The sequence below is a fragment of the Odontesthes bonariensis genome, chromosome 2 (assembly GCF_027942865.1).
Source record: "Odontesthes bonariensis isolate fOdoBon6 chromosome 2, fOdoBon6.hap1, whole genome shotgun sequence".
NCBI lineage: Eukaryota > Metazoa > Chordata > Actinopteri > Atheriniformes > Atherinopsidae > Odontesthes > Odontesthes bonariensis.
Genome location: NC_134507.1, coordinates 13,986,982 through 14,013,732, shown reverse-complemented (window position 1 = coordinate 14,013,732; position 26,751 = coordinate 13,986,982). Strand labels below are relative to the sequence as shown.

The 26,751-nt window shown below is 40.9% G+C and overlaps 1 protein-coding gene across 4 annotated transcripts; it reads left to right on the top strand.

Moving 5' to 3' along the window:
- Nucleotides 1-598: 598 nt before the first annotated feature.
- Nucleotides 599-26,625, top strand: LOC142392252 (vinculin-like). Of its 4 annotated transcripts, XM_075478185.1 has the most exons (23): nucleotides 599-1,070; nucleotides 8,157-8,227; nucleotides 9,103-9,253; nucleotides 9,847-9,955; nucleotides 11,375-11,497; nucleotides 12,658-12,818; nucleotides 15,722-15,812; nucleotides 15,911-16,058; nucleotides 16,179-16,332; nucleotides 16,609-16,784; nucleotides 17,687-17,877; nucleotides 18,191-18,217; nucleotides 18,510-18,709; nucleotides 18,930-19,058; nucleotides 19,209-19,358; nucleotides 19,458-19,566; nucleotides 19,698-20,000; nucleotides 20,086-20,210; nucleotides 20,654-20,839; nucleotides 21,881-22,057; nucleotides 23,089-23,292; nucleotides 23,784-23,888; nucleotides 24,773-26,625. In XM_075478185.1, the coding sequence occupies exons 1-23, from the start codon at nucleotides 903-905 to the stop codon at nucleotides 24,917-24,919; spliced, it is 3,405 nt and encodes a 1,134-aa protein (XP_075334300.1). In that variant the 5' UTR covers nucleotides 599-902; the 3' UTR covers nucleotides 24,920-26,625. The 4 variants fall into 4 exon arrangements, with proteins under 4 accessions (XP_075334300.1, XP_075334302.1, XP_075334303.1 ...); XM_075478187.1 differs by lacking the exon at nucleotides 21,881-22,057; XM_075478186.1 differs by lacking the exon at nucleotides 18,191-18,217 and having other exon boundaries at nucleotides 600-1,070.
- Nucleotides 26,626-26,751: the final 126 nt, after the last annotated feature.

Sequence of the window (26,751 nt, the reverse complement as noted above, 5' to 3'; positions counted from 1 at the left end):
GTTCCCAGGTATTAATCATCAGGTGAGTGTTAAAACATTTGACGCCAATCAAAAAGTATCTTAAATGTCAAAATGAAGAAGTTAAAGAAACTCTGTGCTCTGTGGTGATCATTGAGACTCCTTTCAGTTTCAGCCAGTAGCAAGCTGAATCCTTGGTCTTTATTTAGACCTGGACATTGAGGCCTGGAGACATGAACTCCTGACCCACCTTTTAATGAAAATAGATCATATGTCAGATGTAGGTTTAAAGCAACATAAGAATCACTTCCACCCTTTTCTTTCACATAATAGTCTTCTATAACATTTCTCTTCTCCACACTCCCTTAGATGTGGAGCCGACCTTTACGAGTCTGCAGGGAGTAGCTTCACGTCACAGTTGTGCTTCTAACCTTTCCTTCTTGTAGATGTTGCACCTTCTCCCCAACCAGATCTGTTTCAGTATCTTGGAATTACAACCTCCTCGCATTAAGGATCATTAAGTTACCCCAACACTTTCCTTTTTGGGGACATTGGTATGTATGACGTAATTTGGGAAGAGCTTTCCTTTGCAGTGTATGTATGTTGTGTGTGCGTGCAGGGGGAGCGTCAGTGCGCACCGACACCAACCTGCTTGGCAGCTGTATTCCTTCACTGTGATTGGGCGGAGGGCGGTGATTCCTTCTATCACGATTTGGGTCGCTCCCACCGGAGGACGCCGATCGCCTGACTGAGTCCAGCCTTTGCCGAGGTGCTCATCAGAGGAGACGGTGCCCACCAGGAGGAGAGGGATTCTTCTCAGAGGGCTGAACTGACAACTCGGTATTTGTCCGCCTGTGTCGGCGGGGAGGAGAGACAGGAGATCATCAGTGCTGGAGCTACCAGCCGTCTTTCTTCTATTAGGGCTGCGGTAAAAGTCGTTCACGATGCCGGTGTTTCACACCAAGACCATCGAGAGTATCCTGGAGCCGGTGGCCCAGCAGATCTCCCACCTGGTCATCATGCATGAGGAGGGGGAGGTGGACGGTAAAGCCATCCCAGATCTGACGGTGCCGGTGGCGGCGGTGCAGGCGGCAGTCAGCAACCTTGTGCGGGTGAGTCCCGAGTTTTGAATCAGGGCGTCAGTTCAGCTGGAAGGTAAATGGCATAAAGTAGCCTACATGGACACAGTAACGGATCAATGAGAGATCTGACAGCAGCCTTTATGGTTTATTTAATGATTATAATAAATTACCAGAAGTGCAAGTCACAAAGCTGTCCAGCACCACATATGAAGCAGATCATGGTTTTTTTTTTCTGTGGCTTTCAGCTAGGCTATAGCCTAAGGCAAGGAAATCTCAAGTTGGTATTTACTCGCCATTAAAATTATTATTACATAGATAGATAAAGTCATGCATCCAGCTGATGCTCATGCGTGTTTGATGGGCTCCTGCAGTACTTCTTGTGCGTCTCTGTCACTGTGAGTCTGTGCGCACACACCACAGCAACGCAGCATGTCAAACTTTAACCAGATCGATAATCAGATGGCAGCTGAGCTCAATGAAGTTCCAGGGCGGACGGAACGAGTGCTGATTGAATTAACAGGATGTGTGTCTCTGTTTGAGATCAGTAACAGATACGTTTCTGCGCTCTCGTCTAAATTTTTTTTTTTTTAGCTTTATAAGTGCAGGGTATGCAGCTTATTAAAAGAAAAAAAAATCAGACTAGGCTAATCACCCAAGATAATAGAGATACTCTGCAACTCCTTCTTTCTTATTTTCAACTACACTCATCTTTGTGTGTCGCTGGGCCTGTAATTGGTCGTTTTGAGCTGAAAGAGTCAAGCTTCAGTCGGCTACTGATGTCTCCTGTGCGTGCACTGGCTGGAAAAATCAATACGGCCCACATCATTAATGCTGATCTGGATCGTTGCTATTGATGCATGTACGACCGGGCTTCACTCACTCGGGTGAAATCAGCAGCAGACTGAAGTAAACACTCACTTGCTTACACTTTGATCAGGAGAGGAGGACAAAAAGGTAGTGAAACATATTCCCTCTTAAAGTAAAGGGCCACTTGCTTTTTCAAGTTTTGATGATGTCAGTGTGACTGTGGGTTAAAGGGACTATGATCTCCTCAATTCAAAGATGCTTGCTTTGCCCCTGGTTTTATTGTTCAACATCTGCAATGATGCATCACAGTGATTCCATTGTTTGACATATGGATTATGTAATAACGCATATACATAGTGCAGTGGACGGAATTTTGCAGTGTCCGCCTTGACTTTAGACATTCATGACTGCAATATTTTGCAGTGTTTTCTTTATCTTGTGTCTTACGAGAAACAAATTCTTCTCTAAATTCTTGGTTTGGAAACAAAACATCATAATAATGACTGGATAATTGCACTGTGTTCTCTCCCATGGGGCTTGACTGTACAAGGACACAGCAAATCATTTGGATAAATATCTCATTAACTGTTAATGAAAAGGGCTGCTCAGTTTGAACCCAAACACCTAATGAAAAATGTCCTCCTATGAAATATCATTCAGATAGATTGAGTTCTTGATGTCCGTTGGCTACCAGGCACCCTCTCTCTCTCTGCCTGTCCTTGTGAATGCACTCAGTTGATCCATCCAGATAATGAGCAGAAAGAGGTTAATAGCAAGGCTTGTCACTGGGTATCAGATGATGAAGATATAAGGCTGCAGGGAGGGATGAGTGAGTTGTACAGGAAGGAGAAAGTATTAGGATTGAGGCATTCAAAATAAGTAAGAAAGATAAGACGTGGTAGAAAACAGGAAAAGTAAGATGAAATGAAAAGTCAGAATGCCCTTATTTCTCCTTAGTCCCTGGAAATACCGGTGTGTTTTTGGAGGGATATAAGTTTTTAGGCATGCTGCACTCTCAGACAGTCTTAATAATATCTCAAGGCAAGAGAAGAGGAGAACACGGGTTCACTGATAGAGAAGCAAGAGTGAAGAAGAGGGTGACAAGACACTGTTGAAGGAAAGCACAAAAGGGGCTTGAGAACAGAGCATGTAAAATGTAAAGTACTTGGTTGCTGGGCAGACAAACTTAATTGGATGTAAATGACACCTAAAGCTCAAACTGACACGCTTCTGAGCACATATGCTTTATTTTGGAAAGATGATTCATTTCTAGCCTTGCACAGTTTGAACTAATACCCATGGTATACTACAAGGCAGCATGCCACCTTCACCACCAAAGTCCCACTGCACACTGATACAATTACACCGTTAACCCCATCCCGGGTGGGCTGGCTGAGGGGGGCACTTAAGATCTAGGTCACTGAAACACTTAGACACACTCAAGATGGTGTCAGCCTCGACCTGTCAGTGGTTGTACATGGGCTGATGCATTTTCAACTTAAGATGCTGCTGGTGCATTTGGTGGAAAAGTGTGAATTTTCTGAAGTTCTGCTGATGACAGAGCTCCTTTAGTGGTTTAGGAGAAGTGCCTGCTCATGAAGGAGTCAACATAGACCCTGAGTATGTCTTGGGGGGAGGGGGACAGAGGAATAAATAGATTTACCGTTGAGTGAAGTAACCACATACTGACTGAACAGAGCAGAAAGAGGGGGAGAGGGGGAATGTGAGCAGTGACATGGTCGACAAAAACAGCGTGATGCAGAATAAGTCAAGAATAGGGGGGAAATCAGGAGAAAGAACAACTTTCAGAAGGACATCACTGGCTCCATCTGAGGGAGAGAAAGGGCTTCTGGCGTTTCTAGACCAGGCTCTGCCAAGCCTCGTGGTCCACCCTCCCACTCATGCTCTCCTCTACACACACACAAACACACACACACACACACACACACACACACACACACCAACTGTCCTCAGCCAGCTTGACCATGTAAATATGAGACACCACTTCTTGTTCTTTGGCAGACCCAGGATGATTCTTAGTTTATATCCACTTATCTCCTCTGCATCTTAGTTTGCTTATAATCAGCCCCTGACTTTTAGGAGAATTTCAGAATTTTTTTTTAAGGGCCGATTAGTGTAAACTCTGGAAGTAAGTTAAAATTATTCCCTGGTATTTTAGATAGAATATTTTTGTCCTTAAAGCTGCAGTAAACCATGTTTTTAAATATATTACAGATGAGAGGAATGTGTCTAATATAGAGACGGTCCCACTTTGAGGTAAAATAACAAAAACATCTCCGGTCTGCAGTTCCTCTCAGCTTCACAGACTGTTTTAGCACCTTTGAGCAGTTTGTGTTGGTTTTACATCCCACAACTATAACATGTCTTCAGTGTCACAGGTCTCGTGAGTTGTGCTTGCAGCAGCAGTCATCTGTTTTTAAAAAAACTGAAAAATAGCTCAGCATGATAGACTTAAGGAAAAAAGCTTGCGACTATCTGCTGTCGGACATGAAGCCAATACCAGCAACAGGTGCTATGCTATGGCCCCAAGACATCTGCTCCAACTGACTTTCATTTGAAAATTAAAAACTAAGTCAATACATTTTTACTATGAGTCAATATGGTCTCATTAGCAATAGCATATTTGTTTAGTGTGTGAAAATACTTCCTTTATTTCTATGATTTTCATCCTCAAAGGTACACACATTTATCCAATCAACTTTCAAGTATTGCTCACTCGGTCCACTGTTTTGTCCAAATATGGTCACATCTGGCTAACATGGAGACTGAATGTCAAACTCAGTACCAACAGGGGATAAAAGGCTAATTTAAATTTAATGGATTTGATCTGGATTTTTCTTTTATATCTAAACCACAGATCACAGTGTGGAATAAAAAAACAAAACTTGTTCCGAAGAAAGAGAATGACTATTTGGATCAAACTAAATCAAACTAAGTCAATTTCTAGTTTGAAAACATGGGGAGAGATATGGGAGATAGTCCCATCAATATTTAAAGGGAGACAGCACACAGTAGCATCTTCCAGTGATGCTGGTCAGAGAGCTTCATGTCATTATTGGCACACATCAATAACTGTTTGGTGTTATAACATTTTTTTTAAATTTTCATTTCTTTTTTATATATATATAAAATGGCTGAACCACTCGTGGCCCCTTATCATATGCTTATCGCTTATGCTTGCATATCCGTGCCAGTCTGTGGCCCAGTGGCTGCGGACAGCTTGTGTGGACTTTAAAACAGCTCTGCTTGTGAACAAGTCTCTTCGTGGTCTAGCACCAAAGTACATCTCTGATATGTTAGAGCCATATGAACCAACTCAGGGAGGAGTCTCCTGCTGGTGCCAAGAGTCGGGACTAAACAAGGTGAGGCTGTGTTTCAGTTTTAGGCTCCTAAAATCTGGAACAGTCTTCCAGAAGATGTGAGGCAGGCTTCAACTCTGACAATGTTTAAATGCAGGCTGAAAACAGTTCTATTTAGCTGTGCATATGACACCTGAAAGTATTTTATCTGCACTCTTCGATTTAAATTGAGTGAATTAATGATTATTTTTTATGTTTTATGGAATGATTTTATTTGCCTTCTTGTGATTTTATGTAGCTGTAAAGCACTTTGAATTGCCTTGTGTACGAATTGTGCTCTACAAATAAACTTGCCTTGCCTTGCTTAGAGTGCTGTCTAACATGTGGATCCAAAATCTCCTCCCATTAGGATCATTAGGTAATCTCAGTTTGGACTTTTAGGTTAAAAAAGGCCCAAAGTTATCAAAGAGTTTGTGAAAATATTGAGCATTTTTACATTTTATAAACTTAATATTTTCCTAAGGGATTGGTGGAAACGAAAAATGGGTTTAAAAGAGAGAGTGTGTAGATGTGATAGAAGAAGAAAGTGTGCAGAACTCCAAATAACTTCAAGCCCATGACTATGAGGTCAATTACTGTAATAAAAATAGATTAAAAATGGTTATCTATCTTTATGTGAGATGAAGACTTGTGTCACATTTTACTGCTTGGACATAAATTATTCACTTTAACACAAAATACAAACGGAATAAAGTGAAAAAAAGACTGGATGAAAGTTGTACCCTCACCTCAGCTGATTTTACAACCACACATCTCGCTTCACTGTGTCCAGCAAACCACTTAACCACGCATTAATAATGTATTGAACAATCAATAGCCAGTGTTGCTGCTTACAGGAAACTCAGGTTATCTCGGGGGTTTATTATGTGGCTGTACTTGTAGAGCTGCATTTCTTATATTTAGAAGCCTCCAGTGTTTTTTCGAACACAGAAATTCGCCAAAACATCTCAAAGTATTTAGTGTTTTTAGACATCTTACAGTGAAAGAAGTGTGGTATGGAATAAATAGATTACACCATTTTTTTTAACTGCACAGGGGATGAAAGTCAAAATTAAGGTGGGTTGCCAAAGTTTAGCGTGCTCCCAAACATTTTTGGGAGACACTCACGGTATGATTGAAGCACATCACAGTACATCACACAAAAGTAGCCCAGGAAAATGAGTTTGTTAGGTTTTAAATCATAAACCAGCAGGTACACAGCTCAAAATAAAGACAGAAAATACACACATATATCAACAAAGATCCAAGGTATAATGTTTAGCATTAAGCTGAAATTAAACGATTAATGCTTTCGCACATGCATATTTTGCGGTAAGAGAAACAGCTGTAGACTTTTACCTACAGATATAATCTCAAGGAGCTGCATGGTGGTTAGTACCATCACCTCACTGCAAGAGTGTTCCAGTTTCAATTCCCAGCTGGGGCCCTTCTGTGTGGAGTTTGCATGTTCTCTCTGTGTATGCGTGGGTTCTCTCCAGGTACTCCGGCTTACTCCCATCATCCAAAAACATGCATGTTTTTATATGTGCAAAGATGTCGTTCTTTGCACATATAATGTCCAAGGAAATAAAAAGTAGAAAGAACAAGAACGTCTATGATCTTTTTATAAGTTGAAAGGTGAATAAATTAGTGTTAGAATCATAAAAGCACATTATAACAACTTATCTACCAAATAAAATTATGTACCGTACAAAGGGAAACATGTCGTATTCCATTCACTTCAGCAGTGTTGCACAAGAGTAATTCTTTGTTTAGTAAATGAGTAGTACAGACCTTAAAAACGATAAAAATATATTTTTGATGATGATCATGAAAACAACCACAAGTGATGATTTATTGATGTACTGCTAGTGCAAAACAGAGCAGCATAACACTGAGCGAAATCTTAGTGTGGCCAGAATCAGTAAAGCCTACAGCGTACATACAGAGTACAACAAGTGTATATGAGATAAGATAAAAAATCACAGGTAAGGGCGAAACTGGTTGGAGCATAACTGTTCTTCAAATCTCTGGAGCCAGAAAAGTCTATTAACCAAATTTCACCGATGCAGCAGCAAGAGACTGATGTCATCATCTCTCTGTAATTGCATCTCAAATATACGTGTGTGTGTGTGTGTGTGTGTGTGTGTGTGTGTGTGTGTGTGTGTGTGTGTGTGTGAGAAAGGGAGTGTGGGCTTTTTCTGCTATATTTGTTGAGTCTGCAAACCAGGAGCCCAACATACTGGTGGGATCCGGCAGCTTTGCAGTGATCATATGCTGAATGGCACACATTTGTTTAGCTTTTTGTGGGTGTAGGTTTTAGGGTTAGACTCAGATTAAGGTTAGAGCTAGAGTTCATGATAGGTCTAGGGCAATGAGCTAGAGAATGCAACATGACAATGGAGACTAAGACAAGGACGTGCGTGTTTGCCCATGTGGGTGGATGCGTGCCTTTGTGTGTGGGATGTATTTTGTATTTGAGAGCTGTGTAACTATATGAACATCTGCAGGAAATTGAGCCTTTTTTCCGTGCTATGTACCTATGTGTTTAGTTGTGTGACTGTTAAGTTCTACTTGTTCAAAAACAACATGCACATACATTTAGCCTTACCTGGTCCTGGATATCCCCTTTGCCTGATTTAATGTAAACATTCATTACACCTCTGCATATATAATGATGTGTGTTAATGATAGATCTGAAAATTCAAAGGGCTGCTGAAGAGCAACATAAACCCATTTCCCCCGACCTGCCTTCACACAGAACAACTGACAGCACAATTCACCAGAGCCTGAGCTGCTTTCCTCAAAGATATGACATGCATGCATTGTTGAAATAGGTGTAAATTGATACACACTCATTCACCTCCCGCTATTAATAGCGCTCTTTGAAAAAACTATTTCCTGTCTTGCTGCAGCTAATGATGATAAAACAAATCTGTGTGTGTTGCAGGTGGGGAAAGAAACAGTTCAAACCACAGAGGACCAGCTGATGAAGAGAGACATGCCTCCTGCTTTTATTAAGTAAGTCCGTCTATGAGCTGCCACAAATGCTTTGGAGGGAAGAACTCAGCTGCTGTTTCTCCCACTCGCAGTGTCAAAATTCTGAATTTGAGCCACTTTATCTCAGCAGACGGAGAACTTTTTAAAAAAGGGGATTCCAGGCAAGTGAATGTTTGGAAACGTGGCTTCGTTCCCAGCTGCAACAAAAGGCCACTTCTGATGTTGAGCTCACGCACATGTCCGGCTCTAGCATCCAGACCTCTGAAAGGCCATTAGTTATTTTCCAGCTTGCATCCAAAGAGCTGACATTAAGTCAGGGTACTGGCTGAGAGCTGCTACTCAGCAGTTCTGGGAATCGCACATTAGGCTGTGTGTTTGTGCGAATGTAATATCATCCATTTCCAGCTTGCTCTTACCCTCATTTCTTCGTCTATCATCGCTTGTTTTTCAATTACCAATTTGTTTAGCTGGGGTCCATATCTTAAACTGGTCTACATACCAATTTCTTGCTTCTCGCTCAAACATACATGGAGCGCTACACCATAAATCTCACTCACAGGGCTTTGGAGGGGGCGTGTGGGAATGTGAACCCACCTAAATATAGACAAACCAGCAGCCATTGATACCCTGACCAATGGGGTCAGAAAGAGGAGGGATGTAGCTTTATTTGAATGCTTTTAAAAATGTATCACCCTCTGCAGGTTTATCACATTCTAAATGAGTATAGAAAATTTAAGTTTAAAAAGATGTTTCCAGATTTAGCTCTTTAGATGGAGGAGACAAACTTTTAAGTGGAGAAATAAGTTTGTAAAATCTTAAGCCTCACATTTTGGCCGGTTGTTGTTTGGGTTTGCATTTGTTTGGTAAGATGTTTAAAGCCAGCTGTATGTTTTCAGGGTGGAGAACTCATGCTCAAAGCTCATCCAGGCAGCTCAGATGCTTAAGGCAGATCCGTACTCTGTTCCTGCTCGGGATTACCTGATCGATGGATCCAGAGGGATACTGTCCGGAACGTCCGACCTGCTCCTTACCTTTGATGAAGCAGAGGTGTGTGTTTTCAGCCCTACATGTTTGTGTCCTGACTCTCACCATTACTTCAGAGGTGCTTTGGTATCTTTCAGGGAAATAAAGCTTTTTATAGAAGCTGCACAGAGGAAGGAAGAACTCTTGGAGCTTGAAGCTGTAATGGAGGCTCGGATGCAGCCAGATCTAATCACTAAGATCAAATGACCTCCCTCTGTCATAACTCAGGGTGTGGGTTTGTGTGTGTGGCTGGCTCTGTGCCTGTGTGTGTGTGCATTCATGTGCAAAGGTTCAATGGTAGAACCATAAGTGGAATCACATTGGGCACGTGATTAAGCTCACCATGTCTCATCACTAGCCTCATTTTCGAAAGAGCCCCTTTTCTCAGTCACAAGATGTACATCACAAGACTGTACAGACACACACACACACACACACACACACACACACACACAAAAACAACCAAGTAACTTCATCTGTGTCTATAAAAAGCTTATGCGGCTTATGAGTAAATTTTGTTGTTCTTCCAAGTTAGGCATTAGTCACCTTTATGCTTTTGCTTTATGCCTGTGATCTCACCTGGGATTTTGTGTGTGGGTGTGTGTGTAATTTTCTAGGTGCGTAAGATAATCCGTGTGTGTAAAGGCATCCTGGAGTATCTGACAGTAGCTGAAGTGGTGGAGACCATGGAGGACCTCATCACTTACACCAAAAACCTTGGACCAGGTCAACAGATGTGTTTTCTTTAAAAGAAAAAAAAATGTGTTTCACAGCTGCTTGGCGGTGATGATGGGTCCAAAAGATTCTTAAGATACTGGGGTGAAGTTTCACAAAGTTTGACTAAAATTAGAATCACTGAATCCTGCTAATAGAACCTCCACCCATCCTTAATTGAAACTTGTGTTTTATTCATTTTACTCATGAATGTTTGCCTTATTTAATAGTTTATGGTAGAAAAAGTTTTGAAATATGCAATGATTGGGATGGACTGTTGCAAGAGACCTCCACAAAACCATTTAAAAAGGTGTTTTTCTGCTTCTGCTCGAAGCAGAAATGCAAACAGAAATCTTCACTGGAAAAACTACAATTAATTGTTTCAGGTGGCAAGAAGCAAATAAAATGAACTTTATCCAAGAGACCAAAATGTAATTTTCAAGAAGACTGAATGCTCAAAAGTACGGTGTCCTAACCAAACCAAAAAACTAAATAAGATTTACATTTAAAAGTACTCTATGTCAACCGTAGCTTAAATTTCTTCTTACGGTGAGGAATCTGCCATGAAAAATTTCCATTTCAAAGAATTACAACTGCCTGCAGCAGCGGGCTTTTTTAGCATAAACACTATCTCTTGGAGTAGAATAATTCATTAGTTCATCAGTGAGCACATTGGCAATTCATACATATATTCTGATAAGCAATCTATGAGGGGTTTTTTTCCAAGCAGAAATGCTCTAAATTCAGCTTTTGAATTTCATCATAGTACACAAATAAAAATATTTAGTTTGTTAGATGCTGATCAGACAATGCAAGCAAAAAAATAGGTCAACTTTGAACTCTAAGGAACATTTTTCACATATTTCCAGACAATAACCAACAGATTAAATGATGATATATATGATATATTAATATAATATTAAAACTGTTATACATCTAAGATAGATCATATGATTACTGTTTGCTTGATGATATAGTTGAAAGGATTTGGTGCCAATGTTTTGTAAGATCTTCTTAAGTAAACCAGTCAACCTTTACTTTGTATAATTCTTTGGGCTTAAAATCCATTCATCATGATGGAAAAACTAAATTAACCACTGACTGTTCCTTTGAAACTAAGATCCTGGCAAGATGACCATAAACAGGCTATTTATCATCAGAGGCATCAGGCTAATTACATTTTCAGTATAATCTGCCTTCATAAGCTGCTCCCAAGGTTTCCGCACACTTGACTAATGCAGTCATTGTAGAAACTCAGTTATTTGTGAAGTAATAAGGTTTAGATATGTTGGTGAATCCAAGCAGTTAAGCTGTGTCAAAACCAAAGTCACTCACATTTTCTACAATCCGCCTTCTGGTTGGTTTTGATGTTGGAAACCACCAACTATCACAGGAGAATCAATTCTTCCCTTTTTCCTCTGTTTTCCTCAGGGATGACCAAAATGTCAAAGATGATTGAGGAGAGACAGCAGGAGCTGACGCACCAAGAACATAGACAGATGCTCGTCAACTCCATGAACACTATCAAAGAGCTGCTGCCTGTTCTTATCTCAGGTGAGTATATGTGACTTTGTGTGGGCAAACGATAGTGCAGGCCACTGAGCATTCTGCAGTTGTTATAGCAACACTGATAATTACAGTGATTAGGTGCTTGGGATGTGAAAATGACAACGCATCGCCCACTAACAGCTCTACTGGGGTCTCACATACTATGTGCTGCACCAGAAAAGAAGAGGAACTATTTCAGCTTGTACAAGCTGCATGTTTAAACAAACATTTTCAGTACAGCTGTTCCAACAGTTCTGATCAATATTTTAGTCTAGCAAGATATTTATTTTGCAACCTTGGAGAGGAAAAAAAAAAATTTAATATGCTTACATTAAATCCCATAATTGTATAATTAGCAAAAATGTGTATACCATTATGAGAAATGATTGCTCCTGATGATAAATGCACAAATAATTATCACCTGATTCAACTGTTTCCATAAGTTCCGCGGACCCTTTTAGCATTTTTTGCCTCTTTGTTTTGGACTTACAGCCCCAATCTGATCATTTGGTTAACTGTCATCACTCTTGTGGGATTATGTAACACCACAGCAGGTGGCAGTCTTCATTGAAGCATCTCATGTCACATTCATATTAATCCTTTGTAACCTGCTCATCATCAGAAAGAGCTCAGGCAAAGTTGGTTCCTTTAGAAGCAGGATGAGACCAAAAGTAGAGTAAAATGTTTAGCAGCGAACTCATAAGGTGTGTTGAAGTTTGAATGAGTGTCTGTGTTGCTGTTTTTGAGGAACTTTTTTTCCTGTATTCACACAGGAATTTATGACGATATTTTTCAATGATAAGCCAAATTTGACTCTTTTGCACCAACATAACTTATCTGCAAGTGGCATATTTCTACTAAAATATGGTGCTAGAGCAAGCAGTTGGCACTAGCTTAGCCTCACAAAAGGTTGGTTCAATTTGATAAAACTGAGAAACTGCTTGTTTCCAAACACCAATAATGTAAATCAGCATAATGCCTCGTATTCAGCTCTTAAGTCTGTCAGCTCCCAGTCAGCACGAAGCTTGGTTCTGCACAAGCACCATTGCAATAAAGGAGAGGCAAGAGACCTCTAAACAAGCAGTGGCTTTAGAAATTGTTTATTCTATAGCACTCTAATATGGCTGTAATTATAAGTGTAATAATTGTAATTTTTAAATCTTCAGCTATAAAGATTTTTGTTGCTACCAAGAGCAGTCGAGGTGCCGGCGTTGAGGAGGCAGAGAGGAACAGAAGGTTTACCTTTGAAAAGATGAGCGCTGAAATCAACGAGATCATGAGAGTCTTACAACTCACCACGTGGGACGAAGACGCCTGGGCCAATAAGGTAATTGTCCTGCACATAAGGATTTTGTTTTGTTTTTATTTTATATCCCCAAATCTTTACAAAGAAAAAATAAAACAACTTTATGAAATCCCCACTTTCCTAAAGCAGAATATCACTTTTCCTTTGGAGTACCCGTTTGCACACACATGCTATAGACACACTCTCAGAGAGTTGCATCTCAAAGAAATTCACTCTTTACTTTCTGTCTCCACTTTTCTTTTTGCTTGCTAGTATAACTCCTGGTTTTTCTTTTTCCTTTTCTTTCTTTACCTTCTTCCTCCATTCTTTTCCTCCTTGTAGAAGGTAAGCCTGTTTCTCTCCCCCTCTGCAGTTTCCAGCATGCAAGTGAGTGTATGTGTGTGATTTAGGAAATCTGTTCTCATGCTGACATATCTGTCATTCAGGTAATCAACAGTAAGTGTGTGATGTGTTTTAGTCCACTGACTGTTAGCTAATGTGCAGTGCACATACTTCATCATGACTGTATATATTGTACTTTTGCATCTGTTTGTTGTCTTTAGATGTCCATTTGAGCAAAATGGCCAGAAACTGATGACAGATTACTTTTATAATAGCAGGTTTAAAAATTCAGTCTGTCTTTAGTCATGGTGTTTTCTCTCTTGTGTTGTTCGTTGTGTGAAAGAGCTGGCCGTAGAATCAGTAACATGCTGTTTTGAGCATGGATGACTTCCTTGGAAAGACATTTTGGGCATCAGTAGAAAAGTTTGCAAAGAGGTCATTTATAGAAAAGATCTGTTTTGCTTGTCTAACCTGTAACCCTGCATGTTTTTCTGCACACAGCTTCCTCAGACAATGATCTGTCTGTCTGTCTGTGTGTGTGTGTGTGTGTGTGTGTGTGTGTGTGTGTGTGTGTGTTTGCTGTGGAAATATAGCACACTCAGTGTATGAGCTCTGATAAGCACTTACTGTCAGTGTGCGAGGGAAATCGCTGGCACGCTATGACTGCAGTCCTCTGGGGTCATGAATTATAGAAATAAGCTGGTTGGTGTCCAGACACATCCATAATAGATGGCTGTGTTGAGTGGTTCCACTTATGCAGTTCATTCTTCTCTTAGCGGGAAAAAAAGCTTTTTTTTCTTTTTCTTCCTACTGTGAGGAAATGGCAGAGTAGATGTGAGGTGATTGAACTCCACTAAATGTCTAATTTTTCCTTTTATGTTTAGTCGTTATCTTTAGTCAAACATCAGCTAAATTTTGAATAATATCTGATCGAAGTTTCACTTTCTTAAACCACCAAATTATGTATAGCAGTGTTTTAAATATCTGTTTTAATAGCTAGTAGATATTTCCCCGCTGCTTTACATATTAATACAATTCAGATTTCTTTTTTTTGACTGGAAATGTTTTGCGATGTTTGAGAAAAAATGGTGAAACGGTTCACAAATGATCAGGTTGATTGACAAAAAGGTCATACCGGAGAGGCTTAGCTGAAAACCAGTATTGACCATCTACAATAGCGAGAAAACAACAGACAATTATCTGGTTCAAATTCTTCCATTATGTTATGGAACACTTTTGCAGACCAAATGTAATTCAAAACTGAGCTATACGAAGAATAGGTCGTATAGAAACAAAACTCAGAAACGTTGCCACCTTCTCTAACGCCAAGCTTATTTAAGATGGAATGAGGTGAAGTGGAAAACTGTCCCGTGGTCTGACAAATCAAAATGTGATTTAATTCATTTTAGAAATCATGGATGCTGTGTCCTCTTGTCTGAAAAGAAGAGGAACGATTCCACTTGTCATTAGCACATAATTCAAAAGTCTGCATCTGTGATGGTGTGAAGGTGCATCAGTGCACATAGCATGGATAACAAGCATAACTATGATGACAGCATTAATGCAAAACAACATGTACAGGTTTTGAAGCAACAGGTTTTTAATGCCATTTAGTCTTTTTCAGGGAAGGACTTGCTCTTCGTATTCTGCATGTATTACACCAGCATGGCTCTGTAGTAAAAGTCTCTGTGTGTTAAACTGGCCTGCTTGCCGTTCAGATCTGTTTTTCAGTAAGAACAGAAACTATGACAAAAGACTTTGCACACTGTTAAGCTGCTGAAATCTAGTAAGAACTGGAGGCAAAAAAAAGTTTTCAAATGCTTGAGATTTTCAAGTTTTCATCCTCTGAAGAGACTAGAAACATGAAGTAAACACTGTTTCGGGCTTTAAGCCTTCAACTTTATTCAGTAAATTCTTCACTTTTCCCATTAGTTCATTAATGTTTGAATAAGGTAAAAGCATGCATATCGGGTCTGGATTGCCTGTACATATTTTTTTTATTTTATTTGTTCCTGTCATCATATTCAAAATTAGTACACATGAACAATAACATTTATATTGTATATAACAGATATATTGTTTTACAACTATTTTGAATAAATGCAGTTTAAATAATAGGAAAACCACTGGCATTCAGATAGTATTTACATTTTAAACAGTCTCTCAGCTTTATTGAAAACAGGTTTGACCAAATATTTGTAACCTGCCCATAAATCAAAAATAATAAAATCAATATGCTAATTCAATATCATTATTTTTAATGGATGAGGCAAATTTTGATTGTTGTTTTGATCTGTAAAACACACGAAGAGTTCAAAACAACATAGCTCTAACTGGTGTTTCATTTATATAGAGCTCACTGAGCCTCGCTGTTGATGACACTTAGTCCCTCAAAAGTGTATTCATCCACAGCTTCCCGACACTTTTCTAATTTATAAGATAAATCAAAAGTTATTTTAACAGTTTTACAAGTAAAACAGTTGTGAGTCATTAAAATATGAACTTTTTGTTTATAGGAAACCAAAATGGTAACTGTACTGATGTAATGTCTGATGCTGCTTTAACAAAGCTTAATAGAAATCGAATTTTTGTCCTCACCTCAGGATATGGAGGCTTTGAAGAGATCCCTGGCTTTGATTGAATCAAAGATGGCACAAGCTAAAAACTGGCTCAAAGACCCTCATGGACAGCCAGGTAACCATGTGTTCAGTATTCTCGCCCAAGGAGCCTTCAGCTAAAGCAGCCAGTCAGTGCTATGTGTTATAAACAATCTTTTGCTGTTGCACTCTCAGGAGACCCTGGTGAGGTGGCATTACATGTGATACTGGACGAAGCTGGTAAAGTGGGAGAGCTGTGCGCTGGGAAGGAGAGGAAAGACATACTGGCGACCTCTAAGGCTCTGGGACAAATGACTGACCAGGTCGCAGATCTACGAGCCAGGTAGTGTGTCTGTACAAGAACATGTGAGTTTAACTGTTTTCCATACTCCCTCTTGAACTGTGTTCATCTTGTGTATTCTGCCATCATGTTTCAGCTGAGTGTGTTTGTCGTTTCTGACAGAGGCCAGGGTCCATCCCCAGGGTGTGTGCAGCGTGCAGGCCAGTGCTCTCAGGGCCTAGATTTGTTATTTGGCAAAGTGGACAGTGCTGCGCGCAGATTGGAGGCTCTAATCAATGCCAAGCAGGCCATTGCCAGGAGGCTGGACGCTGCACAGGTCAGAAAGAACAACATCAGAGTGATATCGTGAATGGTACCATCTAACTCAGTTATACTCATCCTATTTGTGTCTTTTTTGTTTGTTCCATTTCTATTTTCGGAGTGGTTTGTAATTTTCTGTTGATAAGCCAAACTGAAGTGGGATAAGGATAAAAACTCAATGCTTAAATTATCAGTGTTCAAGGTCTCATTCTCATCCCTGGAGCATGTGTTTGTCAGGTCAATAGTTCTTTTTTCAGCAGATGTACCTTGTGTTACACATGTGCATGGTTAGGCATGGCTGGCTGATCCCAATGGTGGTCCTGAAGGGGAGGAGAACATCAGGGCGCTACTAGCAGAGGCCAAACGCATCGCCGATCTATGTGAAGACCCCAAAGAGAGAGATGACATCCTGCGCTCTATAAGTGAGATCGCAGGACTCACCGCCAGGCTCGTGGAGCTCCGTAAACAGTAGGCATCAACGAAACTGTCGAATACTTTCTTTAATTCTTAGTCCGAGTTGGCATATTTGACCTACCTGGACAATATGTTGTTGCTTGTCAACCCAGGGTGTCAGTCCTACAATAAGGTTTCTAAGTGTTTGAATATGGTGTGATGGGGTTATTGTATTATTGTATAGGGTTGGCAACATATTGAAGAATAAATCTGGGTTGAGTTTAAGGGGAAATACCACCTAATTGTAAAAAAAAGTCATAAGTTTCTGTATTTTATTTTTATTTTGCATTGCAACTTTGTTGCTGCAGTTATTAACCAAGATAAAAAAAAAAATATTTACTTTGAAAAGGAAAATGATCAAGCTCTCCAGGTCTACACAAAAGCTACAGATCTCAACTTCAAATGAAAAAAAACATGTCTGTGCTGGGGAGAATTATCAAGCGTTTTCTAATCTGGAACAGAAAGTACTTTTACAGCACAATACTCACAGATATATCACCCCTATGTGGTCCCATAAGAACTAACAGTACAAGGCCACTAAAGAAATTCTACACTTGTAAAATCTCTTATCTTTTACATTCATTCTTTATATTCAGAGATTAATTGTTATTGCATTATTTTGTCCTTCTAAGACAGAAGTGATGATAGTATTTGTAAAACTGTGCAAGAAGAGCCCAGTCCAGTGCATACATATTCACAATATAAAACCATCAATAAAATGTTTATTCCTTCTACACATGAAACTGTGTCATCAGTCTTCAAAAGAAGTATTTCCTTTTAAATCTGCTATCCAACAGGGTTGTAGAGACACATCAATCAGTTTTGGTGTTTAAAGGGCATAGTTAAGTGCTAATTTCCCTGCTACAAACCTTTTTTGCTTCTTGTCACCTCAATTCATCTCTCTGTTACTCTCTCAGGGGTAAAGGTGACAGTCCAGAGGCCCGTGCACTGGCGAAGCAGATTGGAGCAGCACTGCTGAACCTGCAGTCCAAAACCAACCGGGCTGTAGCTAACATGAGGCCAGCCAAGCCTGCGGTCACCTTGGAAGGCAAGATGGAGCAGGCCCTCCGCTGGGTTAACAACCCTGGGGTAGATGACAGGGGAGTAGGTAAGCAAAAAAAGCTGACGGCTTTAAGGAATGACAGTATAGTACTCTGACCTCCCAAACCTTTTTTGAGCCTGTGTGGTGGTGAAGAATGTGAGGTGTTTGTTGTCCATGAGAAAACCTTGAAGTGTGACACTCAGGAAACTATTGGTTCAGAAATGACTGTGCTATTTCCTCTGATGCTTTTCATGCATGAATCACTGAATGACTAACTTGGTTTGCTTGAATTATTGCTTTCATGCTTTGTTATATGCTGTCTTCCTGTTCTGTCATTTGATTGTTTCCTCTCCTCTCCCATGCTTCCTTGTGGGAGCAGAGTGTGAAAGGCTAGAGTGGAACACAGGTACCTGACAACTACAAGCTGTCCTTGAAGATAGAATCAAACACTGTATTATTTCATTATGACTTCCTAGAAATGTTAAGACGTCAGCATGTACCACAAAATAAAGCACCCGCCTCTCTAATTTATAAGAACAGATCTGAAAATGAACAAACCGTTCACAGCCTTTGCATAAATTCAATGCCTACATAATGGGACCTAAACATGTAATTGTTGCTTCTCCATATTTATTGAACACCAAGATAATATATCAGATCTTCAGCTAGTTAGATCTCCATCTTGTGTCACCCTACAGGTCAGGCAGCAATCAGAGGGATGGTTGGGGAAGGGAGGAGGCTGGGAGGAGGCCTATTAGGCCCATATCGACAGGACATGACTGGACGCTGCGACCGAACAGAAGCACTAATGACATCTTTGGCGGAAATGGCCGGCAGGGGTGAGGCTGAGGCTCCTCATGCACGAGCGACCGCTGCACAACTGCAGGACACCCTCAAGGTATCTCAACATGCCACAAACCCACACCTGAATATATGAACAAATGAGTGCTTGAGCTTAACTCTAAGACGAATTTCCTAAACCAAGATCACCAAGTTTCAAAATATATTTAAGAAAATTGGAAACAAAAAATATGTGTGGTACAGGCAAGGTTGATATTGTGGCAAGTGTTTGTGAAGCGCTCCATCTAGTGGACAGATTCTATCTCTACTTCTACCAGGACCTGAGACAGCATATGCAGGAGGTGATGACCCAGGAGGTGTCAGATGTTTTCAGCGACACCACCACCCCAATCAAGCTGCTAGCTGTGGCTGCAACTGCTCCACCTGATGCCCCCAACAGAGAAGAGGTCAATGATGAAAAAAAATAAGTGTCAATGATAAACAAGAAAGTAATTCCCTAAAGGTTTTAAGTGTTGTTTTAACTGATCCTGTGCCATATGTTCTGGTTGTCACAGCATGAGAGTAAAGGTTGTAATCATAATGTGTGCATCCCAAAGGTTTTTGAAGAACGTGCAGGGAATTTTGAGACCCATTCAGGTCGTTTGGGAGCAACCGCAGAGAAGGCAGCTGCCGTTGGAACAGCCAATAAAAGTACAGTAGAGGGCATACATGCTGCTGTAAAACATTCTCGGGAGCTCACACCACAGGTGCGCCGATTTGCCTCTGCATGCCTGATTTGCATAAAGGTACAAACTGATGAGGCATGTGGTTGTTAAACACACTGTGACATGTTTGTTAATGTTCAGGTGACTTCTGCTGCTTGCATCTTGCTGAAGAATCCTGGCAACAAAGCAGCTTATGAGCACTTTGACACCATGAAAAACCAGTGGATTGACAATGTGGAGAGACTCACTGGTGAGGAATTTCTCAGTTTTACATTTGAACCACTTACAGTGTAATAACAGCCGGCGACAAATGGCTTTTCTAGACGAGATGAGGCATGAATAAAAGGGTTAATGTGTTTGTGTGTATGTGTATACACTCAGGTCTAGTTGATGAAGCCATAGACACCAAATCGCTGCTCGATGCTTCTGAGGAGGCTATAAAGAAAGACATTGACAAGTGCCGTGTTGCTATGGCAAATGTTCAACCTCAAATGCTTGTTGCCGGGGCAACAAGCATAGCAAGACGAGCTAACCGGGTTCTATTGGTGGCTAAGAGAGAAGTTGAAAACTCTGAGGATCCACGCTTCAGAGACACTGTGAAACATGCCTCAGACATCCTCTCACACACCATCTCACCCATGGTGATGGATGCCAAGGCAGTGGCTGGGAATATACAAGATAAAGGTACAAAACAAATACTGTATTACAAAGAATGACAGTTTTGTGTCCGGTTTAATCTCTTTTTTTATGCTTCACCTATTATCCACAGCTTTACAGAAAGCTTATTTGGACTCATGTTTGAGGATCCTGGCTGCAGTGGGAAAAGTTAGAGAAGCCTTCCAGCCTCAGGAGCCAGAATTCCCTCCTCCGCCTCCTGACCTCGACCAGCTCCATGTAAGCATGGAACCTTGAATGATCCACCACTTTGAGGTGGATCCACAAGCTGGTAACTGAGCCACAGGAGCTTCTCAGTATCGTAAACTATAATATCTCGAAGCACACCTGTGACCTTTATTTGTGTTTCATCAACATTTGATGCTTGTTGGGTTGTGTGCTAATGCTGCTACTGCAAATCACACCCACACAGCTCCAGTGCAACTGGTTTGGTGAGCATTAGAAAAGGAAAATGTTTTTCCAAAGGATGCAGTTATAATATACAGTAATTAGTGGTGGGAATCTTATATAGTAAGTTTTTGGACTCTGAGTATCTAATCAGCCAAAGCAGTAATAAATCTAGGAATTTGGGGGAAAACAGACAATATTATTTCTGATCTTCATTTCAACAGGTCACATGTGTTGTGTTCTTCTGTTTATGTCTGACTGTTTTAATTATCCAGGTTAGTGATGAGCAGGCTCCACCCAAGCCCCCCTTGCCAGAGGGCGAAGTGCCCCCACCTCGACCCCCTCCTCCAGAGGAAAAAGATGAGGAGTTCCCGGAGCAGAAGGCGGGCGAGGTGCTCAGTGAGCCTATGATGGTAGCAGCCAGGCAGCTGCATGACGAGGCACGCAAGTGGTCGAGCAAGGTCAGTTCCCGCAAACACACGCAGGAATTAATAGCGTGTCTATTTAGTTATTAGTTTCTTGGCTATAAGACATCTCTCCAATGACAAAGTGCCTTCTTGTGTTCTGAAAAAAAATCTGAATTTCCTGAAATTGTGTTGGTCCCACTTCCAATTTCAGAGGAAAACTGGAAACTGTCATCTGTTCAAGCTGAAAGCATGTAAGGTTATTAATGGCTTACGCATACACACATGCACAAGTAGAAGAAAAAGAGTCACCCGCGAAGGAACAATCCAGCCATCCGTCCACAACAGAAGTATATAGCACAAGCAAACTATATTTTGCAGGAATCGCTTTGTGTGTGCGCACTCGGGAACAATATAAATAACTGTTTATCAAGGAATAATGCCCTCTTGCTATATTTGTGTATCTCATAACCATTTTCACTTCAATAGCACTCCTAACAGTTTTTCCACAGATGTTTTGATCTACACATTACAGGTGTCACTGAAAACGAGCACAAAAAAAACCTCACAAACTTCATTATTAAGCTGTGCTGGGCTCAGTTTCCCAGCACTCCATAGACTCCTGAATACACTAAAGGGATGCCAGACACTGGTTTTTGGTTACAGATAGACCTTGTTTGATTGTACTTCATCAACTGTCAACTCAACCATCACCTCAGGCACATCACGAGCCCGCTGCCTTCCCCGACATACTCCTCTTTCCTCTTTTTTCCCCACCAAAGCTGTTTGTGCTTTTGCGTGCACTTTCCCCTCCCTGCTCCTTCTCCATTCTCTTCCTCCCTCCTGTAAATCTCCTGTCCACTGTTCTCCATCCAGTGCCTCTCATGCTATACTAAATGCCTTCTTCTCCCATGCTTTCTTCCCTCCTGCCATCCCTGGCTTTCTTCTTCCCCCTCCTTCTTTTTACCCTTCTGCCTCCTTTTCCTCCCACCCTCTGTTGCCCTCTTTCCTTTCCGTCCTGTCTCAATCAATTCTCCTCCTCCTCCTCCAACCACCACCAACAATCCCCCCTCCCCGTCTTACCCCTGCCTGGCCCAGCCTGAGGATGAGGAGGCAGTAGAGGAGAGGGAGGTAGATGATGAGGATGAGTTTACTGATGGTGAGGATGACTATGAGCCAGAACTGCTGATGATGCCGTCCAACCAGCCTGTCAATCAACCCATTCTGGCAGCTGCCCAGTCTCTGCACCAGGAGGCGCGCAAGTGGTCCAGCAAGGTCTGCGCACGTACATGCACATGAGCGCACACACAAGTCCATGCGGGTCAGACAGTACTTGTAAAAGGTTCCTAGTGTTTTGGTAAGCTGGGCAAGACGGAAAGTACTGTTTGACCCCACACACACTCATGCACGTACAGCACACCCACGCATGTGAACAGATAATTGCGCCACACTAAGAAAGCCCTGCAGCAGGACAAGAATCACCCTCTGGAGTTCTAGCTGACAGTGACTGCGGCTGTGCAAACTATGAGCTCTGCATCTGCCACTACCATGGAAACCACCAAACAGCTGCGACTGCTGTTTTACTGATGTTGCATTCTACTCAGACATGGTTGACACACGGTTATGCTGCCATGCTAGAAGTTGCACTACAAGTCAAGGACTGTGGGAATGGCAGGTTTGTTTGTTGCACCACAAACTGGTACTGGCTTCACAAGTCCCTCCCTTATGTTCATGATTAGGCTAAGTGGTTCAAAGGAGAATCCGGGAGCTCTGTCTCGCTGTAACCTCTGTTGTCAGGCATTGGTTGTCTGGACAATCTGTGAAGCCAAGGATGACAGTTTCCCAAAGACTCCTGGGTGACGTAGCTTTGACATTAGACTGCTTGCTTATCCAGTATGTTCACCTGCTTCTGCTTCTTAGTCCCAGGGTGTGCACTAATAACCTCAACAATGTGAACATCACCTTATGGGTACTAACCTTAGCTTGTAGGTGATGTAAGGACAACGGTTAAACTACATTTCCTATCTTCATCTGTGAGTGTTGTTGAATATGTGATAACTTGCACTGACACTGCATGCAGCCTGCTGCTAAACACCCTTACTGTGTTGTAATCCAAATGCTTTACCACAAAGCACTAACATTTACTAAGCTTTTTATAACAGTATTTTCATTGTCCTACACATTTTCCTCGCATTATTAGAAAAAGGAGAGGAAACGTGGCTCCTACAGAATGTTTCCATTCTATCCAAAGGTGGGCTCCTCTGATCGCAGCTCTTACTGTCTCTGTCTCTGCCCTTTCTGCACAGGGTAACGACATCATAGGAGCAGCCAAGCGGATGGCTCTTCTGATGGCAGAAATGTCGCGGCTGGTGCGTGGAGGAAGCGGGAACAAACGAGCGCTGATTCAGTGTGCTAAGGACATCGCTAAGGCCTCAGACGAGGTGACGAGACTGGCCAAAGAAGTGGCCAAGCAGTGCACCGACAGGCGCATCAGAACTAACCTGCTGCAGGTAAGGACACAAAGATATTTTTGTTTATTTGTTACTGCAGTCAAATTGCCATTGCTCACCTTCTTTTGCCTCTGTACATAACTTTTCAAAAGCTCAATAATCCATTGTCACTTTATTTTTTCAAATGTGATAACTGAGGAAAACCTTAAAATGTTCAAATTACATTAGTCACGTACTACATCATAATAATTAACTCTGTAATTCCTGTAAAATTTGTACCAAGCATCATGCAAATCAAGGTGTCAAGCAAGATAATTGGTTCAGCCAACCTGCTGTTGGGACTGGAGACGAGTCGGAAACTCAAAAGAGCCCCTAATGTTTCAGCCGGTTTGCTGAATTTAACAGAGACCCTCAGTGGATTATATGGTTATGCTATACCGCCAGCATAAAAGATAATACAAAAGAAATATACAGTCAAACATCTCTGTTGTCAAAAGTCATCCTAGAACAGGCTCTTGGTTTAATCAAACTCACACTCTCTCCTCAAAAAGGTCTGTGAACGAATCCCTACCATCAGCACTCAGTTGAAGATCCTCTCTACGGTCAAAGCCACCATGCTGGGACGAACGAACATTAGTGAAGAGGAGTCAGAACAGGTAAAAGCACAACAAGGCACATGCCTCGGAGGGATGCAAAGTTAGTATTTTACTCTGTTTTCCAAAGCTTCAAAGCTGTATACCTCACTGCAGGCACTGGAATCCCAGTTAAGCATTCTTTCTGCACAAAATGGACTAAATGACCAAACAGCATGTAAAGTAATTCAATCTGGCTCCACATCAGCAAGCTACAAAACTAGAATGCTGCTCATACACTGATGCATAAATGAAAAATATTGTAATATCAAAAAATATCAGTGACAAAGTACATTTTCTCTACTTGTGATACTTAATTACAACATTCTCATAATATTTGTGTTAGAGCTTGTATTTAAAGAGGTCACATTATGCTTTTTGGGTTCTCCTCTTTCCTTCAGAGTGTTTCAAATCTTTGTGCATGTCAAAGACCTATGGTGTTACAAAGGCCACAGCAAAGGGAGTTTTTCTCTGTCAGAGAAGAATCTGCTCCAGAACTGTCTGAAATGCCTTGTTTGTGCTCCAGGCTTAAAATGTAATGTCCTGCTTAGTGGTTAGTTTGGCACACCTCAAACAAAGAAGGAGGTGCTGCCCTGAACTCTGCCATTTTATAATTAGATTTACCAGTCAGAGCAAAAACTGACCTTTGGGAACAGGATTTTTAATGTGACAAGAGCAAAAACTGAGCATTTCAGACAGAGGGTGACAAGGAGTGCTTAAGCGATGTACAGTATGTGGGAAATATACCCTCTTTTTTTTGGTTAAAATCATTTTCTTTTTCTAGTATACCTGCAAAATGAAATTATGAACCTGTAACTAGGCATGATAAGAACTCTGTAAGTGGATCGCTTAACCTCTGTTGCTACTTTAGAAATAACTGCTTCAATTCCATCTGTTTCTCTGTCCAGGCCACTGACATGTTGGTTCATAACGCTCAGAATTTGATGCAGTCAGTGAAGGAGACTGTCAGAGAAGCAGAAGCTGCCTCCATCAAGATCCGTACTGATGCAGGATTCACCCTCCGCTGGGTGAGGAAGACCCCCTGGTATCAATAAGTATTCGTGGACACTGACGCCAGGAACACCCTAAGCTTGGAGTCATTAGCACAAACCTCAGTTAAAAGTAGCAATGTGTGCTCTCCTTATGAGAAAGCGCCTCAAGTGGAAAACTACAGGATTATGAGCCATTCTCCACTGTAGTATAGGTGTGAACACCAGGAACCATTCAATTTGATACCATGCAGGTTTTATTTATTAGAGTGAGTTCAGCTTTGCTCTCCTTGATCTGCAGGTGTGGAATCACGCAAGCTTATCAGAGACAGTTTTTAATATATATTTTTGGTATGTTGTGTTACAAAACTTTAACAAAGTCCCAGGTATATATTTTTTGCATGGAATTTTTTTCTATTTTCTAAAGACAAATTCTGATGTTAGGGTACTTAACTATTTGAATGTTTACTTTGCATTGTTTTTTCAGTGAGTTTCTTATCATCTGTTGTATATACAGTAATTATTTCCATTATGGATAATACTCAGCATTGTTCACTGAGTTTGACACTAAAGTGCAAAATCGTGTGTGAGCTGATGAGCTCTCCTCTCATCATGTTTACTTTTCGTAATAAATAACTGAAGATCTGTGGATTCAAGTGTGAAACATCATCACCGTAGGCACTGATGATGTTATATACTTGACAAACTGAGCAGTCTTTTGGATAAAAACGTTGTAAAAGTGATAAAAAAAATCAATGGTTGTCAATCACAAGGCTAGACTTTGTTGAATGCAGGAAGGTTGGTTTAGTAGAGAAAACGATAATAACATTGGTAAAAGTGACAATAAAGATTAGTGTTTTTAATATTTTAATTTCATTGAACTGTAATGATGAGTGATACCAAAGGATTTGTTTTACATTACTTTAAACTCGTGAAGTTCTTTTAACTCTCAAAATCCAGGTTATAACAAACAACAATGCAGACTGCTTTCTCTATAGATAGTGTAATCGTTTTTGAGGTGTTATTTTTTAGCAAAAAAAGATTTGAGAACATTTTCCTCTGCTTTGCCTTATTTGTTTTACTTTGACTTTTTTTTTTCTATCAACTTGTAGTGCTTTGTGTCTGCACTCTCTGTAACAGTTGAACTGTTTGGGATTAGCCTACCAACGTCCTGTTTTTACCCTCCTCCCCATTATATCCACTCTGAATTCTCTCTGATGCACTTAACCCCGGTGGTTAATAAATAACATTAATATGTGACAGAAGGCATTGATGCCAGCCCAGCAGCGTATATTTTTTCGTGTTTAAACCAAAAAATGCTCGGGGTGTTAGTCTGAAATTAAAGGGGGGGGGGGGGGGGGAGAGACAGAGAGAGAAAAATACATACCTTCAACCCAATCAGTGAAGGTATATTTGAATTCCTTTTATAGTTAGTTGTTGTTTTTTTCTTTTTAAACAATGACTGAGTAAATAAGGTGTTGAATTGAGATCATGTATGTGTGTCTGTTTGTGATCTCTTCACTTTAACAGTATTAGTGAGATGCCCCCTGTAAAGTTAGGGACAACTTTGAACAGCAACAGAGTTACCGATATTTTGAGTTTTAGTTTGGCCTACTGAGCATGTAGCAGTCACTGGGTCCTCACGGAGAGCAACAGGGTGTAGAGCTGTGTGTAGTTAATGTGTTCAGTCACACCCCAAATGTATTCTGATAGACGCTAGCCCTGCCAACACATCTGATGTGCCTTGGAAGAATAAATTACTATAATGATGACTGGAGTCGGCCTCTTAACTCACTTTTAACTACCGCCAGTATGCTGACAGGAAGTGTTTTTCACCTTTTTCACTGTGATCGAATCCTGGGTTTGCATGCCAGCATTTTCCACTTGGCATTGAATGC

Bases quoted from the DNA above. Each gene is read 5' to 3' on its own strand.
- LOC142392252 (XM_075478185.1), top strand. From the start codon at position 903: ATGCCGGTGTTTCACACCAAGACCATCGAGAGTATCCTGGAGCCGGTG. The intron at 12,819-15,721 runs GTAATTGTCCTG...TCCTCACCTCAG, and splicing joins AAGACGCCTGGGCCAATAAG to GATATGGAGGCTTTGAAGAG. The intron at 16,333-16,608 runs GTCAGAAAGAAC...GTGCATGGTTAG, and splicing joins GGAGGCTGGACGCTGCACAG to GCATGGCTGGCTGATCCCAA.